General features: G+C 39.6%; 1 protein-coding gene across 1 annotated transcript; it reads left to right on the top strand.

The window, feature by feature from the left end:
• Positions 1–2,246: 2,246 nt before the first annotated feature.
• LOC139623275 (rab11 family-interacting protein 2) lies at positions 2,247–20,395 on the top strand. Its single transcript, XM_071481368.1, has 6 exons — positions 2,247–2,454; positions 3,179–3,781; positions 7,093–7,499; positions 9,443–9,797; positions 11,947–12,019; positions 14,307–20,395. The coding sequence occupies exons 2-6, from the start codon at positions 3,429–3,431 to the stop codon at positions 14,529–14,531; spliced, it is 1,413 nt and encodes a 470-aa protein (XP_071337469.1). The 5' UTR covers positions 2,247–2,454; positions 3,179–3,428; the 3' UTR covers positions 14,532–20,395.
• The last annotated feature ends 583 nt before the right edge of the window (positions 20,396–20,978 follow it).

Below are 20,978 nucleotides of genomic sequence, written 5' to 3'. Positions count from 1 at the left end.
TCACTCACATGTTGGACAGTTTATGACCTTCAGCATAGTTCCCTCAGAGAGTAGACTGGATACGTTACAACTCTCTAATTTATAGCGTGATGTTTTGTTTTTAAATGCACCAAAGTATTCTCTTCGAGAGGAGAAGTAATAAAAGGATACAGGTGATGTTGGAATGCAGTGTCTTTCATGTTTTATCTCAAAAAGGAGTCGTACAGTGGTATTGTGTGCCTATAGAGGGTAATATATGAAGGTGTTTGACTTATTGTCAAATTAAGGAAGGGTGTCATGACCCTGGTGGTGTGTACGCATGCCTCTGGTCGTTATTTCATTCAGCTCAACCTGACACTGCTAACCGCAACAGATAATAAAATCTTCCTGAAAAGGAATGTGAGCAGTGATGGGACTGGATAAATCACAAACACTTGGAAGTCGAGCCAGAGCTGTGCAGTGTGAATACTTATATTTCACATACCTACAGTGAATACATGCAGTTTAAGCATATTCCACTGTGAAGACAGAGAAGACCTTTATCAGATCTTGTCTTCAACTTTAAACAACTTACTTGTCTTTAAACTTTGTCACTGTTGACTACCACACACTCATCAGCAAGAGCTAATCAAATCTTCCTGATGACTTCCTGTAATTATATTTTGGCCCTTCTCACAGAACTTTGCTTTAAAATCCGGTAACAGTGGGTAATTTGGATAGAATGATGTGTCACGGTAGAAGTAATTTTCTATTGCAGTCAGTGAGTGAATTTTCTAAAGAAATAAAACAGAGAAACTGTTAATGGATAAAATGTTTTCATTCAATCAAATGAATAAAATATTTGAAAAATCCTCTTCATCTACTTGATCACATTGGTGTCAGAAATATAGTAAAATCAAAAATGGCCATAAAACTGTCCTGCTCACTGATTCACAACATTACCCATAATGGCCTACCCTCAGGGGGGAAGGGATAGCTAACATGTTAATAATGGTACTGTATCATCTTAACGTACGTATATACAGTAGCCTCATGTCGCCCAACCCTACAAATATTTCAAGCTGAAGTTTGGGCAAATGTGTATCAAATGACGCACAAGACATTTACAATATTTCCATTTAGTTAAATAGAACAGCTATAAAACAGAGAACTTGTATATATCATAAAGCTTAAAAGATGCTTAAACATATATATATATACTTATTATTATAATAATATATATACTTACACAGTGTATTGTATGTCTGTGTATAAATATATATATATATATATATATATAATATAATATATATATATGAGAGTCAACCTTATAGATATTTAATTATTTGCAACTATGTATAAATCAATATTACAATGTATGTCAATTATTTATTTTAAAATAATGGTTTATATATTAATCAAATATTGACCGTTTCATTTCAGCTGAGATAAAAAGTCATTTTCAAACACTAATTGTTTCATAACCTACATTTTGCCACATCTACATCCTTTTTTCAGTTACATGGGACATTATACTGTAATATTCACCCCATGTTTATACCAAAAGAGTGCCACAAATGTATTATATGCTATCTGACTCACATTTTTGCACAACCTAATATTTCACTAAGCCTTAGCATTTCATTCAGAGATGTACTCCAGATAAGTGCAATAATCTCAGTTTGATGGATGGCCCAGTCGGAGCCTCAGGCCGATGGTGTGTACATACTGCAGTGGTTGCTGCAGAACGATAAAACCAACATAGGCAGGTGTGTTTGGTTAAGATGCACTTGTCAAGAGGGGTGACAAGCATGTCTGTGTTCATTCAAGTGAACCCCTTATCTGCACCTCCATGTCCCACTCATGAGACAAAAGCACTTCCCATGTTTGTATGATTTACCTCTCAAGTAAAGTGCACCCCGAGCACACACACACACACACACACACACACACACTGTGACACGCACTTACACAGCCTCATCTTACAGAGTAAAGTGTGTTACCTAAAATTATTTATATAGCCTCTCATCACTGCTCACTCCATATCTCAAAATACTAGAATACATCATTTGTCCCTCTTATTTTCTGTAGCTTCTTTTCTTTTAGACCCACGTAGTTTTTATTTAGATGTATTTATTTTTAAGGTATTTAGTTGTTGAGGTTTCTTGTTTATTTTATAATCCTTGTAGCTTCTCTCGTTAGGGAATTTGTGCTTGAGCTTGTACGACCCTTTTTATATACAGTCTATGGTACGACCACCTTTTTTTTTTTTACCATCGACAACACTTTCCCCGGTACAAGGAGGAAGTGACGTCGCACCAGGAAGTAAAGCTCGCCGCTGTCCGACAGCAGTGAAAAGCAATGGGCAGCAACAGCAACAATTAACATTAGCTGACGTTTGTGTCAGTAGCCGTCCTATGAATGTGTCTGTGAAGCCTGTCTCCGATGAGCTGAAGCGCTGAATGTCCTTCTAGAGTCGCTGAAAATGACACCGAGGTAAGCAGCTGTGTGTGTGATGCTCTGTGTGCTTGCTAGCTCAGTAGCTAGCCGCATGTAGCTAACGTTAACCTGCAGACTGACCGAATATAACAACAACAATAAAGCTTAATGTAAACCTCATAACTAAGTCGCTTTAATGTGTTAGTGGACTGTGTCAGCTGAATAAAAACTGAGCTCGTCATGACAAAACCTGTGAAAAGATGCCAACCTACAGGTAAATTACACTTCAGTAGAAATCCTGTAATTGTGTAATTTCTGTAATATATATAGCCGAGTTTTCTTCAGTTTTTCTCCAGGCTGAAAAGCAGTGACAGACTGTAGATATATTCTCAATCTCAGTCAGAAACCCTGTATTCATATAAATTAATTCAGATTTTATGTTGCATAACAATCATGCTATCACTGAGTCAGTCACTAATTTAGTGACAATGGACCAACACCAAAATTTGTCACTGGGTGAGATCATCCATTTCTGTCTTGATACTCCAGCCTAGGGAGACAGAGACATATTTATAGACACTGTACTAAATCATATACCAACATCTAATTTGTGTGTGGCTCTTCATATTTCTTGAAATTACCTAAAAATCACATGTTGGTTTAAGTTACTGCCATCAAACCTGCCTGAACTCATTGGTTGGCTTTACATCAGCCCACATGAGTCATGTCATGGTTCTGGGAAAGACAGTGATGCTCTTTTTCTTCCTGTGTTTTTTTTCAGATGACTTACCAGTGGCTTGGACATCTGTGATTTGACAGAAGATGAGGCTTGCTCAGTTTGTCAGACTTGTCATTGCTTGTAATGATTGCTACTGTACGCACAAACCACACTGACATGGACAACAAACTATAGTTATTCATGACTGCTGCTTTTTGCACATCACACACACTCACACTCACCCACACACTAACTGTATAGATTATCATTCAGTTTGTTTTGAATGGCTTTCAGTAAATAAACAGTGCTGACAATGTCATTGGGTGAGCAGTCTCAAAAGTGGTTTCCAACCCATGTCCAAGCCACTGTTCTTCAAGCAAACGGTTTACAGCCCAAGGGCAAAAATGGCACCAATGATGCCTACACCATCATTCAGCTGGGCAAGGAGAAGTACTCGACATCGGTGGCAGAGAAAACGCTCAGTCCTGTCTGGAGAGAAGAAGCCTCCTTTGAATTGCCCGGCCTACTTTTGGAGGGCAACCCTGAAGTATATGAGCTCTGCCTTATCGTGATGCATCGATCCTTGGTCGGGATGGACAAGTTCCTGGGTCAGAGGTCCATCAACCTGAATGAAATATTTGATAACAAGGAGCGTAAGAAAACTGAGTAAGTATATACTGTAGCAGTAAAAGTCCTAGATGTCACCTCAGGGTACATAACATCACAACAAACCATACAGCTAACCATACATCCATCAATACAAAATTAGAAGATAAATGCCTGCTGCATAATTGTTACCACGATTATTTGCTTGCATTGTTTACGCCAGCTTGTTTTGGGGATATGCCAAAATATTTTCAAACCAAGTAAATGCTGATAATCATAGCAGGGCAGCATGAAATCAATCAGTGAAAATGAAAAGCAACAAGTGTGATACTATTAATGATCCGTTATCTGTCTACACTCATTGTAATGTAATTAGTTCACAATATTACACCTACTAAATAAAGATAATGAGCCACACATTGGTTTGTATAGTAATTGGCATTTGGACACTGGGACGTGTCTGCTGTAGTTGAGTTACCTGTTTTTCTTAAATTTTGACATAGTATCTTTAGCTTCACATGTACAGTATTTGATCTCTATCTATAATCTCCATCTATAATTTCCTAGCATTCATGTGACCGTCAGCTCCAGCTCACAGTCTTGTATCAATGTCCTGTTGGTGGAACAGACTTTTGAGAGGAAGTGGAAAATATTTGCTGAACTCTTCCAGTCAGAAGTGGATTACAGTCTGGGATATATTAGTTGCTACACATTGTCACATTCACAAACATGTCTCATGGGTTATTTGCATATGATCCTACATATGTGAACTTAATGACAGTGTGTTAAGTTGTGCGTGTTACATTCTGTACTCTGTTCTCAGTTAGGTTGATGACCTAAATTGAGCTAACTTTTTTAACACCACATGATGAAAATACCATTTCATTGTCCTTTTATTCTCTTAATGTAGTTATTTTAGAAATACATGTTATAAGATAGATCTGTTTTATTCTAAGGAGCAGAACTAAATAGTTTATATCCCAGTAGGTGAACTGTTAACAGAGTTTTTTCCTCTTCAGCTTTACAGTGTCTAACACACCTGTTACAAATGAGGTAGCGCATTCATTACAGATTGGTTGAGCTTTAGTTTTTCCATCTTGTTGACCATCTATTGTTTGAGGCTTAGCAATGAATTTGCCAACATTGTTGAGAGATTATTTTTAGCATAATCACTGACATGGTGAGCTCCAGTTGGCCTAATTGAAACTAGTGGAGCTGGCCAAACATGTCTAGTTAGTCACTCCTGTGCATCAACTTGTTTTCAAAGGCGTAAGTGGGATATGGCCTTTTCTTCACAAGCAAAGAGAGCAGGGTTTGAATGTTAACGTGTTCTGTGAAGAGTTCATTTGTTGTCCTTGTGTTTTGGACTGAATGCTCTGAGTGCGTTCCTGAGTCCAGAAGGAAAGTTAGAGGAAGTGCAGACTCATAAGTTGCCTGTTAGCTGTGATTTTTCTAAACCAGTACTGGGTGACTGTCTAACTGAGTCAGACCTTTCTTAAACAGGTGACTTGTCTGTGCTGTTTATCTGCCTCACGCCCAGAGCTTTCTTGAATACAGTTTGTGTCCTTGTGAAATTACCGTATAAGAGGCTTGAACAGAAAGAGAAAATAAATCTATGTGGAGTAAACTAATCCGACATACTGTATATAACATCACATCTTGTTTTAAACTTGGCTAAACGTGGGGATGTTGACCCTTACAAATCCAGCACACACATGTTTCTTAATCTACATTAAGCAAACAGGAACAGAATAGCAAACTGGATCTGGTGCTAATTAGCTCGCTGCACATTTCAACATGGAAAGACATCAGCACACTTCCTCTTCGCCCATCAGGGGGGAGAATCACAATATGTTATAATCAGTGTGGATGGGTTTTATTTGTTTTAGGTGCCTGAGCTGATGCTTCTCAGGCCGTGCACTTTTTCAGCAGAGGTTCTGTAATGGATATGCCTGCGTAGCTTGTTGGCCTAATCCCACACTGCAGGCATACTTGACAATGATGCCGGGACCCTCGATACTATATCCACACTCCACTGTGGGTCTGTGTTCGCTGCGGGCCCATCTGCAATGTTTTTGAACTGACATATTGGGAAGGAAAGCCTGTCTTGATATCTGAGTAGGCAGCCCATAATTATTGCACACCTGTGTTTGTTTGATTGTGAGGAGTTTCCCAGCGGTCCAGGCCCGAGTGGGAGGATTGTGGTTCCAAGCACATAGAGGTTTATCTTGGCCTTGAGACACACGTGAGGTGCAGCCCCGGCCCCACGGCAGCGGCATGCTGTGGCTGCTGATCAGACTGTGCACGGTGCGCAGCCTGGGAATTAGACCCAGCAAGGCCTTTCATGACTGGGCTCCTGGGCCATGAGCTAGACGGTGTAGAATAGCGTCCAACAGCTGCGGTTTCTAAAAGGCCAAAACCAAGACATTTTTTTTTTTTTTTTTTTTTTTTTTTGGGTTGAACTGATAACTGATATTTAATGCTTGAATTCAAATGACAGTGCAAATTTCCATCTACATCCAGTAGAGTAATATCAGTAATGATACTAAAACAAATATGATCATGCAGATATGTTTCAGTTCAAGGATTGTCCATTAGATTGAATATTTTATTATGTTACAAGAATGGTCATAGATGAGTCTGCAGGCCAATATTTAGGACACACCCACGTTTCTTAGATTTACATAGACTGAGAGTTGTTTCATCCTGATGCTGGTTTCCTGTAGTCATAAGCCCTATAACATAGTGGATATATATTATTAGCATGTACAAACTGTTGGGTTGCCCTGCAACATGGCTTTGCAATTTCCCCAATTGCTTGTTGTTGCATTTCTGAACAAAGGCCAGATTTGTGCAAATGCCACTTCATTTCGCTCAGAGTGAAGGAATAAATCCCATTACTTCCAGTTGAAAAAGCAGAGAGGTTAAACAAATAGAAGCTGAAAAGCAGCCTGAAATGGTCTATATTATTCAGCAGCACCCTGTTTCTTAACGTTCAATTTGCAAAGAATAATGTTTATCCTCTGAATGATAAATTGTATTCTCACTTGTGTCAGAAAAAGTTAAAGTCAGATTTAAGCCCCTGCATTTGTGTGTAGCTTTTGGATTAGTCTTCTCAAATTAGCCTTTTCACTGCTGTCCACAAAGAAGGAGGTAGAGCACATTAGAAAGGATGTGGGCTATTTTTTCCATTTGTCATATTGTTTGATAGTGTGAGGACTTTTACTGCTCTCTGACTTTGTATACCTGTCTTCCTGAATTATGCTGAATTATGTGCAATCAACTCACAAGATTTTCATAAATCCTGTTCTTTTTGTATAAATTGTCTCGCTGGCTTTGCTCAGCCTAAGCTCCCTCCACTCTCATTACAGCTGGTATTTGCTGGAGTCCAAGCCGGGAAAGAAGAGGAAAGAACGAGGCCGCATCCAAGTCAGCATCCAGTTCATGAGGAACAACATGACAGCCAGCATGTTTGACCTCTCCATGAAGGAGAAGCCCCGCTCGCCTTTTTCCAAACTTAAGGACAAAATGAAGGGTCGTAAACACGACAGCGGCTTTGGCGACACGTCTTCAGCCATCCTGCCTCGCTCTGCTGTGTGTGACTCGGAGCCCAGCCGTCAGGCCTTTGCCCCAGACCTACAACCCCAGCCTGAAGCAAAGGTCAAGAGACCATTACTCGCTGGGGCCCATAAACTCTCTGCAGCCCATTCCATGTCAGATCTCATTGGGACCCACTTTCGGCCTAAACTGGACTCCATGAACTCCATAGAAGAGAGTGGTGAGGACCAAAGCTTTTATTTTTCAGATGTGTTACACCAGTTTGTTTCACTTTGTTATGTTTGTGCCAGTCAGGTGTAACAGGTAAACTTTAATCACTGCTTGGCGCATGTCTGCAAGGGATCATCAGGGTTTTTGAAATAACACCAAATAATGTTTCTTTACCAAGTGAAGTCAGTGGCGATCATCTCATATTTTCATTTTCAAGGAGGATAGTGGTACAAGCAAGAAACTGGTGTCTCAAAAACTGTGGTATTGTGTCTTTTAAATGTCCCATATTTTACACTTTTCTCTGTTTTATTTCAAGTGTTGATCTCCATAAGAAGATATATTTGTGGTTTTAAGAACCAAAAACCATCTCAGTGTAGTTTCACATCTCCTCTCTCAGGCTTCTCTCTTGAGTAACAACAGGTCAGTCAGCCAATCAGAAGAGAGGATCTGATCCTCTCTTCTGATTGGCTGACTGTTTTTTGAGTGATCAAATAAAATACAACAGATTTCAGGTAAACACTCAGGGAAACCAAATCCTGCAAGGTTGCATGGTGGGTCCAGGTGGGCAGGGCTTTGGGCGGGGCTGAGAGCAGTGACTGCTTTGTTGTAACATCACAAAGTTGCAGTAGTCCTGACGGCTGGTTTTAAGGCTCAGTTTCTGAATACAGGCTGTGTGCTTTTCTCTGTGGACTGAGGCTTTGATGCTTTCACATTATTCATATAAAACCTAGACCTGCTTTATAATCAAAAAACACATGGAAATCTACCTTTATACAATATGGGACCTTTAACACAATGTTCTAGTTATTTACCTGTTCTATATTAAGTATCTCAGTCTTATTGACAGACTGTTAACATGGGATACTGTTGCAATTTCTTGTGGCCATCAGTAGGGGTCAATAGTAGTCACAGAGCTATAGAGACATACTGTACATATAAAGATATTGACAGCACAAGGTATATAAACCTGTATATAAAGGTATAGTCATTTGTGTCATTCATATCAATCTGGAGCCTTTATTGATCTCTGTTGCTCACCAGTATGAAACTGAACTTTCCGGCTGCACCAACCTCCCATTTACTCCCCTGTCCTTGTATTAGTGTGGCTGGAACCAATGCAAACAATAGTCACAAATTTTATGATTTTTCACAGTTAAGATTGGGGGAGACTGAAATGTCTCTTAAAAATTACTAAACATAGTTATCTGATGGTGACAGTGTTCTGGTCAGATATTGATTAGTAACCCTTCAATATGGTCATTTTTAAGAAGCACAGTTCATAGTTTCGCCAAACAATGCTGCGAGCAATCAGGCAACAATCCGAACTGTCTGATATTCATTACCATCAGCCCAAACTTTGGTCTCTAACAGTTCAAATAATCACAAAGGGAAATAAATAAGCATCACAGCCCACTGCCTACTGTATCTTTACTTCCTGATCTCCACCGCTCAGCTATCTGAGGCAGCTACAGTACAATGGATTTGACTTTATCTCACAAGCTACTTTGTGAACCTTCAGTTTGGCAGGCTGGAGAGAGGAAATTATCCAAAGATGTGAAGGTAGGAGGCACACAAAATATCAGATCTGGAGGGTATAAATAATATAACAAGTTGTCCTAAATTACTGCTCCCAATTAAATGTTTCTTTTGTGGTGTGGAATTAGTTCGACTAGTGTCAAGGCCGACCTGAAAAATAACACGAGTAAACACCAAGTGGAGATCTTTACATGTTCCTTTAATTGTGTTAAACTGTAAAAAGTGTTTATGAACATTAGATAGTTTCGTCCCTAAAAAGCCTGATCAGGTCGCCCAAGTTCCGTCATAAATCATTCCATTAAAAAAAACAAACAAACAATTGCATATTTTACCTTTTTAAGAGTGTGATTAGTTCTTACAGATATTTTTATCGCAGCTCTATCAGAAGTTGATGTAATGCTTTTGGCTTCTCTTCAGGGAGTACAGGTGGACCTCACAGGCGTTCCCAGAGCGAGGTGCCAGGCTATCAGGACGGTGAGGCACACAGTGACCCTTTCACTGATATCAGTGACACCCTGCCACAGAAGTATGCCACGCTCCCACGCAACCGCAACCCATTTGAGGGGGAGCATGGGCAGCTGTGGGACCGCGCAGAGCGGAAGGAGAAAAAGGAGAAGGTCAGCCTACTGGAACGCGTGACGGGAAAGAAGGAAGGCCGCAAGACTAGCAACGGGGGGCGATCGGGCAGCTCTGGAGACCTGCGCTCCCCCAACCCTTTTAGTGGAGAGTCACAAGCAGACACTAACCCGTTCAGCTCCAATTACAAAACCAGGTAGTTTCCTTTTTTTGTGTGCTCTGTATGATTCATCAAAATGTGTCATTCATCACACAATTTATTCACTTCACAAAACATTTAATTTTCTCTCCTTCGTCAGGGTGGTGCCTGAGGTCGTTTCTGGTTTCCTTATAAACATCCCTATAATCGGTGATTGATCCATACATCACCCTAGATACATAAAACAATATTTAAACTATATATTGTTATTACTCTTAGTGAATACAGAATAGTCTAATAGAAATATAAATGATAAAACAAATAATATTACAGCCACCTTTTCATAATTTCTACAGATACACAGGTTTTCAGCGTGATCGGAGACCGGTCGATCACTCTCAGATATCCCATTCTGTTCTGGTCAAATTCACACACAAGCGCCACACAGTGGTTCACACACAACAGCACAGACACAGCCACGTGCACACAACATGGTGGAAGTCGTTTACAGTGAGCGAAGCAGACACAAAGCTCGCACATTGTGAAACCTGTAAGTTCAGAGTGGGCTGTGGAGGAACGAGCATTAAAAAACATTCAGAAAAACAGACTTGATCACTTAAAACACCATCACCTCACTGAATGTGTCCAGTTTCAAGAAACTAGCAAAGGCAGAGCTTCTGAAACTAGACCCATGCTGCTGACCTGACCTGGGCATGGCGCCTACCTGATGAACGGCTGCTGCTCACACACATGCGTCACCACTGCGGGCGATGCTGCTAATGATAATGGCATCAATAATAATAATGATCATCCATTGTTGATGAGCGGTCTGAAAACTAAAGAGCTGCAGCCAGAAAGCAGTCACACGATTTTTGTTTACCCTTGGAGAGAGAGAGGGAGAAATTCACTTAATATTTAATCGGCAATAATCAATGTTTGTAATGAACATACAAGTAAGTTGTCCATTGAAGAAAAGCTGTTAATTATAGTTCTAATAAAGAAAATTGTAATCAGCCTGAGACCATTGAAATCTGTGCATCTCTAATCTTAACCCATCACTGGGTTAAAAAGTCTAATGTCCATTTGCCAACATGAATGAATAGATTCTTTCAACCTCATTTTTAAAAGAGCAGACTCTAATCTTTTCCATCTCTTAACTAAATGTCCAGTTGTTCTTAAACGCGTCAGCTCTTTGAGAACAAATATAATCCAGAGACGCCACAAAAATAGCTTCAAGTCCAGTTCCTCATTTAAACCTCTTAGACACAAAGTTCCCAGTTTAGGTCAAGAAAACCTCACCCTGTAAATGTCTCGCTCTCTGCTTCACAGGAATGTACAGTAAACGCTCGTGTGTGTTTAAAGTTGTCTTTTCTTTTTCTACATTTAACATTCATGATCATTTATACAGCTGCCAGGTTTTGGTTTGATGTATCTTAACAATCAACAGTTTGTTGTAAACTGGTTCATAGTTTGTGTGTGACTAAGAAACAGAAGTCACTTCCTAATAAGCTCCACTGAAATATCAGTTCCTTCCATGTCTTAAATTTAGCCTCCATCTGTGACCTGCTATGGTTCTTCCTACATACATGTGTAGGATATCACTGCTGTATGTTCCTCTTCCTTTTCCATAAATATCCCACAATCCCAAACTGTGATCTGGCTACCCGCGTGGGACAAACACTGTGCTACAGGATATTGGTTACTGCATTCTCGTAAAGTTTTGAATACCTTGTTGATTGAAATGTAATATCTGATACACTCCCCCTTCTCTCTCTCTCCAAGCATTGTTGTTCAAACATGTCCACAGAACCGGTTACATCTTATTTCCTGTGTTACATAAAGAGTTGGTGAGCGCTGTGGCTAAGTTCTGGTTTATCAGAGTGGAAGGTGTCATTAGAGGCTCTTTAGAGAGCCTGGGCTTGATAACAGAGCCCTCTGAGCTACAGTAATGAGATCCTCTGCAGAGATAGACCACCCAATTAACCACTTATCTCTGTAGGCACTAGTCCATCATCTTTACTGCTGCCTTTGTCATGCAGTAGCTCAGTGGTCATTTATAATGTGGTGCACGGACTTAAAAAGGTGCTTCGGAGTACAGTATTTATTGATGAAACATTTTCTTTTCTCTTCACCATATTCTCTCTTCACCATATTAGTAGGAAACACCGACATTTGAAGACTGACTTTCTGTCTGATTGTTTCACAGTGATAAGAAGTCAACAGGAAAGGAAGACATCACCTTTGGCCAGAAGAAGAAGGACGTCTACGGCAAGAAAAATGTAAGAAAGGCAACACAAACCTTCTTACGAAAGGTGACGTTGTCGCACGTTGTCAGTTTTACCTGACACTGATTGAAATGGGGACAAAAAAAAACAGAAGAAATGACCTCAGCTGTGACATTACTTCCTTTTCAGTGTTGTGTATATTTTTAATTGAGAACTCAAAGTTTCATTTGACATAGCAGCTGGTGACATTGATCTCTGAGGCCTCTGGAAATTCAGATGTGCCATTCAACTAATTAGCAGCTGCACACATCGGTCATCACGTCTGGTCCGATCATAATTTGAAGTGGTGTGAAATTTCAGTCTATAAGGTCAGTCGTGGTGGTGTGTAGGTGCACTGATTCTGTAATTGGAGTGTTTTTTTTTTTGTTATTGTTGTTGTTGATAAAAGGCAAAGAAGTAGAGTTAGATTTTTGTTTTTAATGATTATTACATCATTTGTGGGAGATATTTTACTCTTTGTTGTTTGTATTTTCTTTAAATTCTTCCTGCATTTCCAATTTGAAAAAGGAAATATGTAGACTATTACACAGCAAAATTGGTATTTACGAAGGAAGCAGTGGGAGCAGCAGCTTAAGTGATGCTTAAATGAGAAAGAGAATGCTGATAATGGCTTTCCTCACCTTTCTTTGTGGGTGTTGAGGGCTGTCGGTATCCACACGTGCCCCCTGTGCATGCCGCAGTGCCTCGCAGAAATGGCAGCTCCCATTTCCTCTGCTTCAAGGCCCTAATTAACCACATGCAGGGGGGAGGGAGGGAGGCAGGGAGGGAGGGCAGTGAGAGATTTCAAAGGACTGAGCTTTTAGATTCTCAAAGCTGAGCTCATTAGAAACTGTAATGACACAACTGGAGAATGCCAAGTGTGCGCCTTATCTTCTCCCCACTACTGATCGCAGAAAAATGGTCATCATTACTTTGCCAGTTCATGGTCATTTCCAGGCCTTTGTCACCAGCCACTAAAGCTCCTGATTATTATGCTGTGTGTGTGTGTGTGTATTTGTGTGTGTGTGTGTTTGAGAGAGAGAGAGAGAGCAAGCGTGTGCATGTACACATGCTTGTACGTGAAACCAACCTTCACTTCCATATGGCTGTCAGTTCTCAGATGGCTTAAGCACAGTATCTTTCAGTAAGATGCCTTTTTTTGTGTTGTGCTGTGCTGTGTGTGTGAGGAATAGGTTACTGAGCTCTGTTCTTGAAACCCTCCTTACATTGGACATTTAATCTCTGTGGCAAATATTTCATTTTGGTTTGTGTCGCCCCACAGTAGCCTCTGTGCTGTTGGAAGCGATAAGATACCTGGTAAGCGGTCCCGCTCCAGGTCTTTTCTGCATTGTCTTTAGCCAGCAGTAGAAGCTTGAATGGTGAATGGGAGTGGAAGCTGATAAGTGTGGTATTTTAAACAGGGTGAAGGCTTTGCTGCTCTATCCGTTCGGGGGAGGATGCCCAGCACTGAAGCGATAAAGTGGTCCCTCATTAAAAACGATTACAGCTCCTCTCGTACCCGCGCAATATGATCTGCACATACCGTACCACACTGCTCCGTCCAAACAGATTGTCCTCAAAGAGCAAAGCTGGGCTTGGGTTGCATCCTTATTTTGGCATTTATTAGCCTGACATTTAATTGCAGAAATATGCAGCCTGGCATTTCCCCCTCAAAACAAAGATTCCTTTTCTTTCTTTTTTTTTTTGTTTGTTTTTTTTGTTTTTGGGAAATCTGTCCAGTTAAGCACTGGCAGGCCTCCGGGAGTTTTTGCCTGAACCCTCTGTAGTTGGAGAGGTCATACTTTTAGATAATTAAAACTAAAGAAAAAGGAAAATAACTTTCTGAAGATGTTTGCTGATCATTGTAGTATCACAGTCAAATCCCATTAGAGCTGCTCTTGATTTGTTACAAACACTGTTAGACAGCACTGGATCACAACATCTGCCACAGGATTCAGTGACATGCCAGTGCTAAACCCCCGGAGAACAGTCTCATCTTTAACAACTCCCATTTAGCCTTTATTAGCAACAGAGAACACGCGATAAACACATGTGAGTTTATGTCACATTAGGTTTACACGTCTAATTAGTAATTTTCTGTGTCGCGTTGTGAGTGATCTGAAAAGGGTAGTTTCGCTCCTGCCTCTGTTATCAGATGCTGACATTTCACAGAAGATCATTCAACCATTTTAATCTACTTTTTCACAACATATCCATGCACAATATGGTGATTACGGAGCTTGTAACCTTAAAATCTGCTGGGGTTAAATTGAGCATTTACTTGTTTTTTTTTTTCTTTCAGGAGAAGACACAGGAAAGTGTGGCTGCCTATAGCAACTTGTCCTTTGAGGAAGTTGTGCAGGAACTCATCAAACAGAAAGAAATAGTGAAGAAGAAAGACGCCCACATCAGAGAGCTGGAGGACTACATCGATAACCTACTCGTGCGTGTCATGGAGGAGACGCCGAGCATCCTACGGACACCCTATGAGCCCAAAAAGAAGGCGGGTAAACTTAATAAAAAATAGTGAGAAGCAAAGACAGAGGATGAAAAGTTAATCATAAAGGTTTAGCTCATGTTTCAGTATCATATGGTCAAATAAGTGGGAACAAATGGGATTGATCAAAGCCAAATTCATGATCTTTACTTTAGAACATTTTTATTCAGTGGATGTAGTTTTTACAGACTTTTTTTTTTTTAGATTATTTTAGTTCATGTTTCACGTTTCCTGTTTATCTGTTTTAAAATTACCTTTTGATGCGGTTCATTTTTAGGTACTTAAACAGAGTACGTGAAATTCATTGGTTGATTCGAATCAAATCAACCCTTTTTTTATTTTTTTATTTTTTAGATTAGGTTTAGCTATGTTGAATGCACTTGAGGTTTGTTGCACATACAGCTGCCATCATCTGCCCAGAAGCTCTTAAGGTGCAAATGCAGCCAAATTCATGTTTACCAGATGCTGCAGTCACTGTTTGCTGAAAGATGTTTGAGTGGTTGATGAGATGAAGCTGTAGGTTACTGTGTTTACACTCGAGCACAAGTCTTAAACTTGCCACCTAACTGACCTGGACCCTGCTCTCAGACCCTGAATTCATTTAAAGGTGTTCTTAAAAAGACTGGAAGAGAGTTATGGTAAGAAGTTGCTTGGAGTCTGGTTTCTCTCTAGCTTACTGATTCACAAAAAAACGAACAAACATACCTTCCTTTTATCGGTTGCTGACTTTTCACTCATTCTTTATTTTATTTGTGACGACTATCATGTAGCTTTCTTGGACAGAGGGTCTCATATTTACTCGCTGGAGGTGATAATTTTACTAAGTTTAAGTGCAATAATTATGACTTGCGCTGAGAACACACTGCCTGCGTCGCTGAACTGCTGCGGCTCGCACACATGTTTGCTCACACCGGCTGCGTCGCTGCTACTGCCAGCTCTATCTTACTATGTGGAGTTTGCAGGATACTCTGAATGTTGGATTTCTGTTCATTTTAAATTTATTTTTGATATATTTTTTTTTATAGAAAACATCTCTAAAACACCACTGTCTCCACATGCAGCTGCTAAAATGGTTAAATTATATATTTTTCCATGTCTGTGTTACATTTAGATTCAGCCTTGACAGAGACGACTGTAGTTAAAGGTGTCAGTTTTATGTGATGTCGCTGGTATGATGTCAATACAACATCAACTGGTCTTTTCCCTTTCTATTTTAGCTGCAAATGTCACATGTGAAAAATAGGCGAGAGGTCAGATCTCTAGATCACGCGACGCAGCCGTGACTGTGTCCGCTCTAACCCGTAAACATGGCCGCCAAAATGACATTCAGCAGGCGCCACGCACATGCCCGCAGCCAGTGTGTTACCTCAAGCCTCAAGCATCTTGCTTTACGTTCTGCTGGTGAAGTTCTTGTTTACATTTTAATCACATCTTTGAGTTAAGCTAATCTCTTAATATTGATCTGTATTGATTCATTATAAAAGCTGGGAGTTCTTTGTTACAGCCTCACCTGCCTTCATTTCCTCCTTTTTGCTGAAGATTGTACTGATTGGTACCGAGCTGCACATGTGGATATTTGCTGAACAATCTGTATTTATAAATATGTCACAGCTCATTTACATATGAATGTTATTTTAATGTATTTGTAAGGTACTTTATGGTTGAAACGCTACACTATCCCCACACCACCGCCCTCACCACATGTTTAATGACACTCTATGGGAAAAAAAAAATGTATCAAGGACTTACTGATAAAGTTTCTATTGGCATTAATGTTTACCTTTAATGAACTTCATGATGTACTGTGCCTCAGTATATTTGTATTATTTGTTTTTTTCTTTTTGTGTTATCAAAACAGTTCAAATTCTAACATCATATAAGATCTATATGTTTCTCACCAGTTGACTGAGCACCAGTGAGAATCTGTTCAGATCAGGTCACTGTCACTGGTAACGGTTTTAAAGTTAACTGTCCTCATTTCACAGTTTTCTGTCATCTCATGTGTCGCCTCAATCTGTGAAGCTAAGGTCATAGCAACACATATTGTTTCCACTTTAAACAGCGCTCCTCAGTTCTGTTAATTTATCACTTTCTACTGAACAAATGCTGAGGTGAGCTGTCGGATCCGATCAAACTGCTGGTACTGAATTGAACTAAATGACTACTTCTTAGGTTTTAGTCTCAGAGAGAGGCCATTCCCTATACCTGTGCTTGTGGTAGATGTTCAATAACAGTATAGTCACTTACTGATGTTTAGGTTTACATCTTTAATTGTTCATTTCTATTTGATGGAAAGCAGCTTCATGTACAGTGTTAAATATGCTTTGTATTATCACAGTAACTGTGCTTTACTCCAAGTTGCACACCATTTTTAATGATATATCTTTATTGGGTGATGATCCACCTTGTCCTGTTTGCTGGTATTAATTCTACTATTTATATCTGTTTTGTAATTACTTCCTAATCCCAAGTCTTCAGAATAGTTGACCTTTACACTGTATGATACCAAACCACAGGTGAGACAAAGTGCTACACTGAATGTCAACAGTCAAAAACACTTTTCACACATTTTTCATGAATGTTGCACCACTCGAACGTTTTTATTTTGTCTTGTTTTCTGCTGCTGTGAAAGTAGTTATTTCATCTGTAGGTATGTCATCTCTTTTGGACTTGAAGCCTAAATCCCCTGTTACTGAATGTACTCTGGTTAAATGTATAATGACATACAGTACACTAACAAGGCCATTGAACCTCACTTGCCTTTGAAGTATTTGGTGTATCCAAAGAGATCATCTCATGGGTGTTTTTTTTTATTTTATTTTATTTTTTTTTTTACTTTTCCTCTTTTCTTTGTGTTTAGTTGGACAAAACTCAGACAACTTTATTATGGACAAGAAGTGACATTTGGTACATAAGGTTTTGTGCGATGATGTGACACAGATGTTGAGCAAATTCCTTTGTAGTGGAAAAGACGATCTGATCTGCACATATTATGTAGAGCCAAAAATGTTTGAATCAGTTTGTAAAATTATGAGTATTATGATACTAATTAAGAAGATATGTGGATAAGAGTTTGCTTTCCATGTGGAAGAAAAACTTCTCACTGACTGCCTTCCTACATGTGTTCAAGTGTAAACTCTCATGTTACAGGCTTCACCAACTGCTTCAACTAGTCTGTGTTAGTAGTTAACCAGTTGTTCATGGACCTTGCCAAGCTGTTCATACTTTAAAGGTGCAGAGAGCATATAGTCACTTTGTAATGTCACTTCACCTTCCTTGACTTTTTGCACATTTAGTTGTGCTGTAAAATGTTTGAAAATGTGCTTCATGGGGATTTATCCTGTCTGAGTCCGAGTTCATTTAAATGAAATTTCAAATGGATAAAACTAGAGAAAAGTATTTCTTTGGCTTTTTTTTTAATGGTTTTTGTCTTTTGTCAAAGAAAATTTCTCTTTCTAGCAAAGCATGTATTCCTGGCAGTGACATTTTAGTCTGGCTCATATTGTGTAATACTCACACAGAGTATAGTACAGGTGATTTACACCCATGTCTACAATGTGCCCAGCTGCTTTGCTTGAATGATGAATTTACAAAAGACAAAGTCTGAGAACATTTGATGTTGAATACATTTGGACCCTGAGGTTATTTAGTTCAAATGAAAAATGTGGGGTGAGTACTTCAAATTAATTAATTTTGCCTGTCATGTTTTCTTTTAGCTTGATTGCTACGTTTGCTTAATGCTTTAATATAATTTGGTGTTTTGGTAAATGTCAGACTGAAACACAAATCTAAATGAAAAGCATTTTCAAATCATTTTTTTTCACCACAATGATGTAGAGGGGTACATTTAAAAAAAAAAAAAAAAAGCCTGCATCAATATTGTACTTCTTTTTTGCCTCTTTGCATAATATTTGTCATCCAATTAATGCCTGTGTTTGCATATGCAAAACACTCAAACTGCTTTGAGGCAGAAATTTCCTATAAAGCTCGGCAATGGCCTGTGTCATCATTTAAGTTTATAAAAACTATGTTGCACATTCATTAAAAGTAAATGTTGTAGTGACTGTCTGCCCCATTCCAACAAAACAGTGCAAATCTATGGTGTTTTTTTTCTCCCGTGTTGACGAAGCATGCATTGAACCTTTTGATGAAGATGACATAAAGCTCGAGTCGGATCTCACAATCCTCCTCTGGCAGTCTTTAAAGTCCTCTACTGATACTATGATGCTGCTTGCCATAGGCCACATACAGCTGCCAGACACTAAGACTTAAGCCCCGGCTAAATCCCCTGACGGTGCTTGTAATGTGGCACACAGTTTTGAAGGAAATGATGAGTGCGTTTATAAAAGATCTTGCCAGTTAGCAAAGCTTCATTGAGTTTACAGGATTGTATGGAGACCGGTGCACTGAGGCCAGCACAATCAGACATAATGTAAAGCTGAGGTTAGTGCCCTAACATGGTGGAGACCTAAAATGGCATTTTAATACTGACTACTTCTGAAAGTAGTCGATGTGCTCTGGGTCTTGGAGCCCATTCAGGCACATGCCTTGTGATGTGTTGGGACTGTTGTCATTTCTGCATGTCAATCACATTGTTTGATTATGTAACACTTCATATAATTGCCGAATTATATGGCATTTTCCTGATCTATAAACCATTAATTCCACGAAAGTGGGTTCATTTTCATCAACCTTATCACATGAACATATTGTAATGTATTTAACTCAGAGCTGTGCTGTGTGTAAGTTGGTTACAGTATACTTTAATCGGAGGAGGTAGATGAGCTTTTGTTTTGTTTGATATTTTCACATAATAGCCAATATGCAAGACTTTCATACCTGGATGTTTGGGGATAAGAATGTATGGCTTTTATATTATTGTAATTCTGGAAACACACTGGGCTCTAGATGATGTATGTATTGCAACAACAGTACAATGCTGTTAATGGTGATTGTATGTAAAGTGCCAACAGACGCACTAATTCATAAGAATTTGGTGATGCATTTCTTAATATTCACCCATTCTCAATGTCCTACAGTTTGCAACAATGACTTTTAGATATTGTCATCACTATCATCATTATAATCAAATTCCAATGTTTCACTGGATGTACTTTGAAAGGCGTGTATTGTCCTTTTCAATACACTCACTGTAAATGAAAACTGCTGTTTTGTCGTTGTTCTCTCTTTTTTTTTTTTTTTTTGACGCAGAAAGATCAAACGTCTGTAAAAACATTTTAACCACAAACGAGATCTGAATTTTATAACACGTGTCCTCACATTTTGCAGCAGATCTGTTTAACCAAACACTGCAGTGTAAATCTGATGCAAAGTGGATTCATGTTCCTTTCGTTTAACACCTGCCCTGTCGTTCTTAAGGATAAATTAAAAGCCGCTCTCAATTAACTCTGATCTCAGTGGCAGTTAAACCATGATTAGCGTTTTTAATTGTGCTGATTTGTGTCAGGCTTTTGTTTTCTCTCCTGCTCAGAGCAGCGCTTCCTTTTGTTCTGGAGAAATTCCCATGCCTTTCTGGCAAAAGAGAGAAGTGGCATCATTTGACAACTGAGTAGCAAGATTGCTTGTTAAACTCCACTCTAATTTGCCTATGTGTGCAACAAGACTGTGTGAAATCTTTTGGGACAAGAAACACTTGTGTTGTTTACCGGCTGATGCTTTTGTGGGGCTGGTTTGCATCCCTGTCACCCCGCCACGTAGCAGGTTAAAACATGACCTCTCCCCTGTCACCTCAATCTCGCAGTCCCTGAAGAGGTGCACCTCAACGGTGTAGCAGCTGCTACTGCAACACCACAGCTCTGCATTAGATCTCCTGATGGAGGATGCATTGCAGTTGTAACCACGGATACTGGGAAAATACAAAATTACTAACGACATCATTTTCTCTTCTTTGGATGCTACAGGAGACTGATATAGTGAATTTAGTTGTCAGTAACATTTAGAATCAGCCATGCTCCTGAAGTTAGTTTTAAGACATTTCTGCCCGGTGACAGAATTGGCAGCGTGCATCATGATTAATTTTTTATCTTCCTGCGTTAACTTATAGTCTTTCATGGGAGACACTGAACACAAATAAGTGTGTAATTGGGCTTTATGTAGGTGTCACCTGTTGTATTCATAAGCTAATTGGCATACTCATTGTCATCCTAACACATTCATCAACAGATTGAATTTCACAGGTCCCAGCTTTTGTGCAGCAGTGGCACGTGCCATCTTGAGTGCCTAAGCCATCAGTTCATTGTGCGTCATACCATATTGCGGTAATTTGAGGAAATATCCAACAAACGTGTTATGCAAGATTCTGTGGGTGCAGAAGAGCCCAAGCGTGCCAGAAAGGGCCACACACACAGGTCACCTGCACTCCCCTTTAAATATGGATGGGCGTCATAGCAGGGATCAGTGTCACCCTGCACGCGTCTGTGAATGGAAGTGCCTCAGGCAATCATGGAGAAACTTATA

The sequence above is a fragment of the Trachinotus anak genome, unplaced genomic scaffold (assembly GCF_046630095.1).
Source record: "Trachinotus anak isolate AG129_WGS33_773 ecotype Australia unplaced genomic scaffold, CSIRO_AGI_Tana_v1 ptg000007l, whole genome shotgun sequence".
In the NCBI taxonomy this organism is placed as follows: domain Eukaryota; kingdom Metazoa; phylum Chordata; class Actinopteri; order Carangiformes; family Carangidae; genus Trachinotus; species Trachinotus anak.
This window is presented reverse-complemented; position numbering and strand designations above follow the sequence as displayed.

Coding starts and splice junctions, on each gene's coding strand:
- LOC139623275 (XM_071481368.1), top strand. CDS start 3,429: ATGTCATTGGGTGAGCAGTCTCAAAAGTGGTTTCCAACCCATGTCCAA. Junction 3,782..7,092: donor AAGGAGCGTAAGAAAACTGA/GTAAGTATATAC, acceptor CTCTCATTACAG/CTGGTATTTGCTGGAGTCCA. Junction 9,798..11,946: donor AGCTCCAATTACAAAACCAG/GTAGTTTCCTTT, acceptor ATTGTTTCACAG/TGATAAGAAGTCAACAGGAA.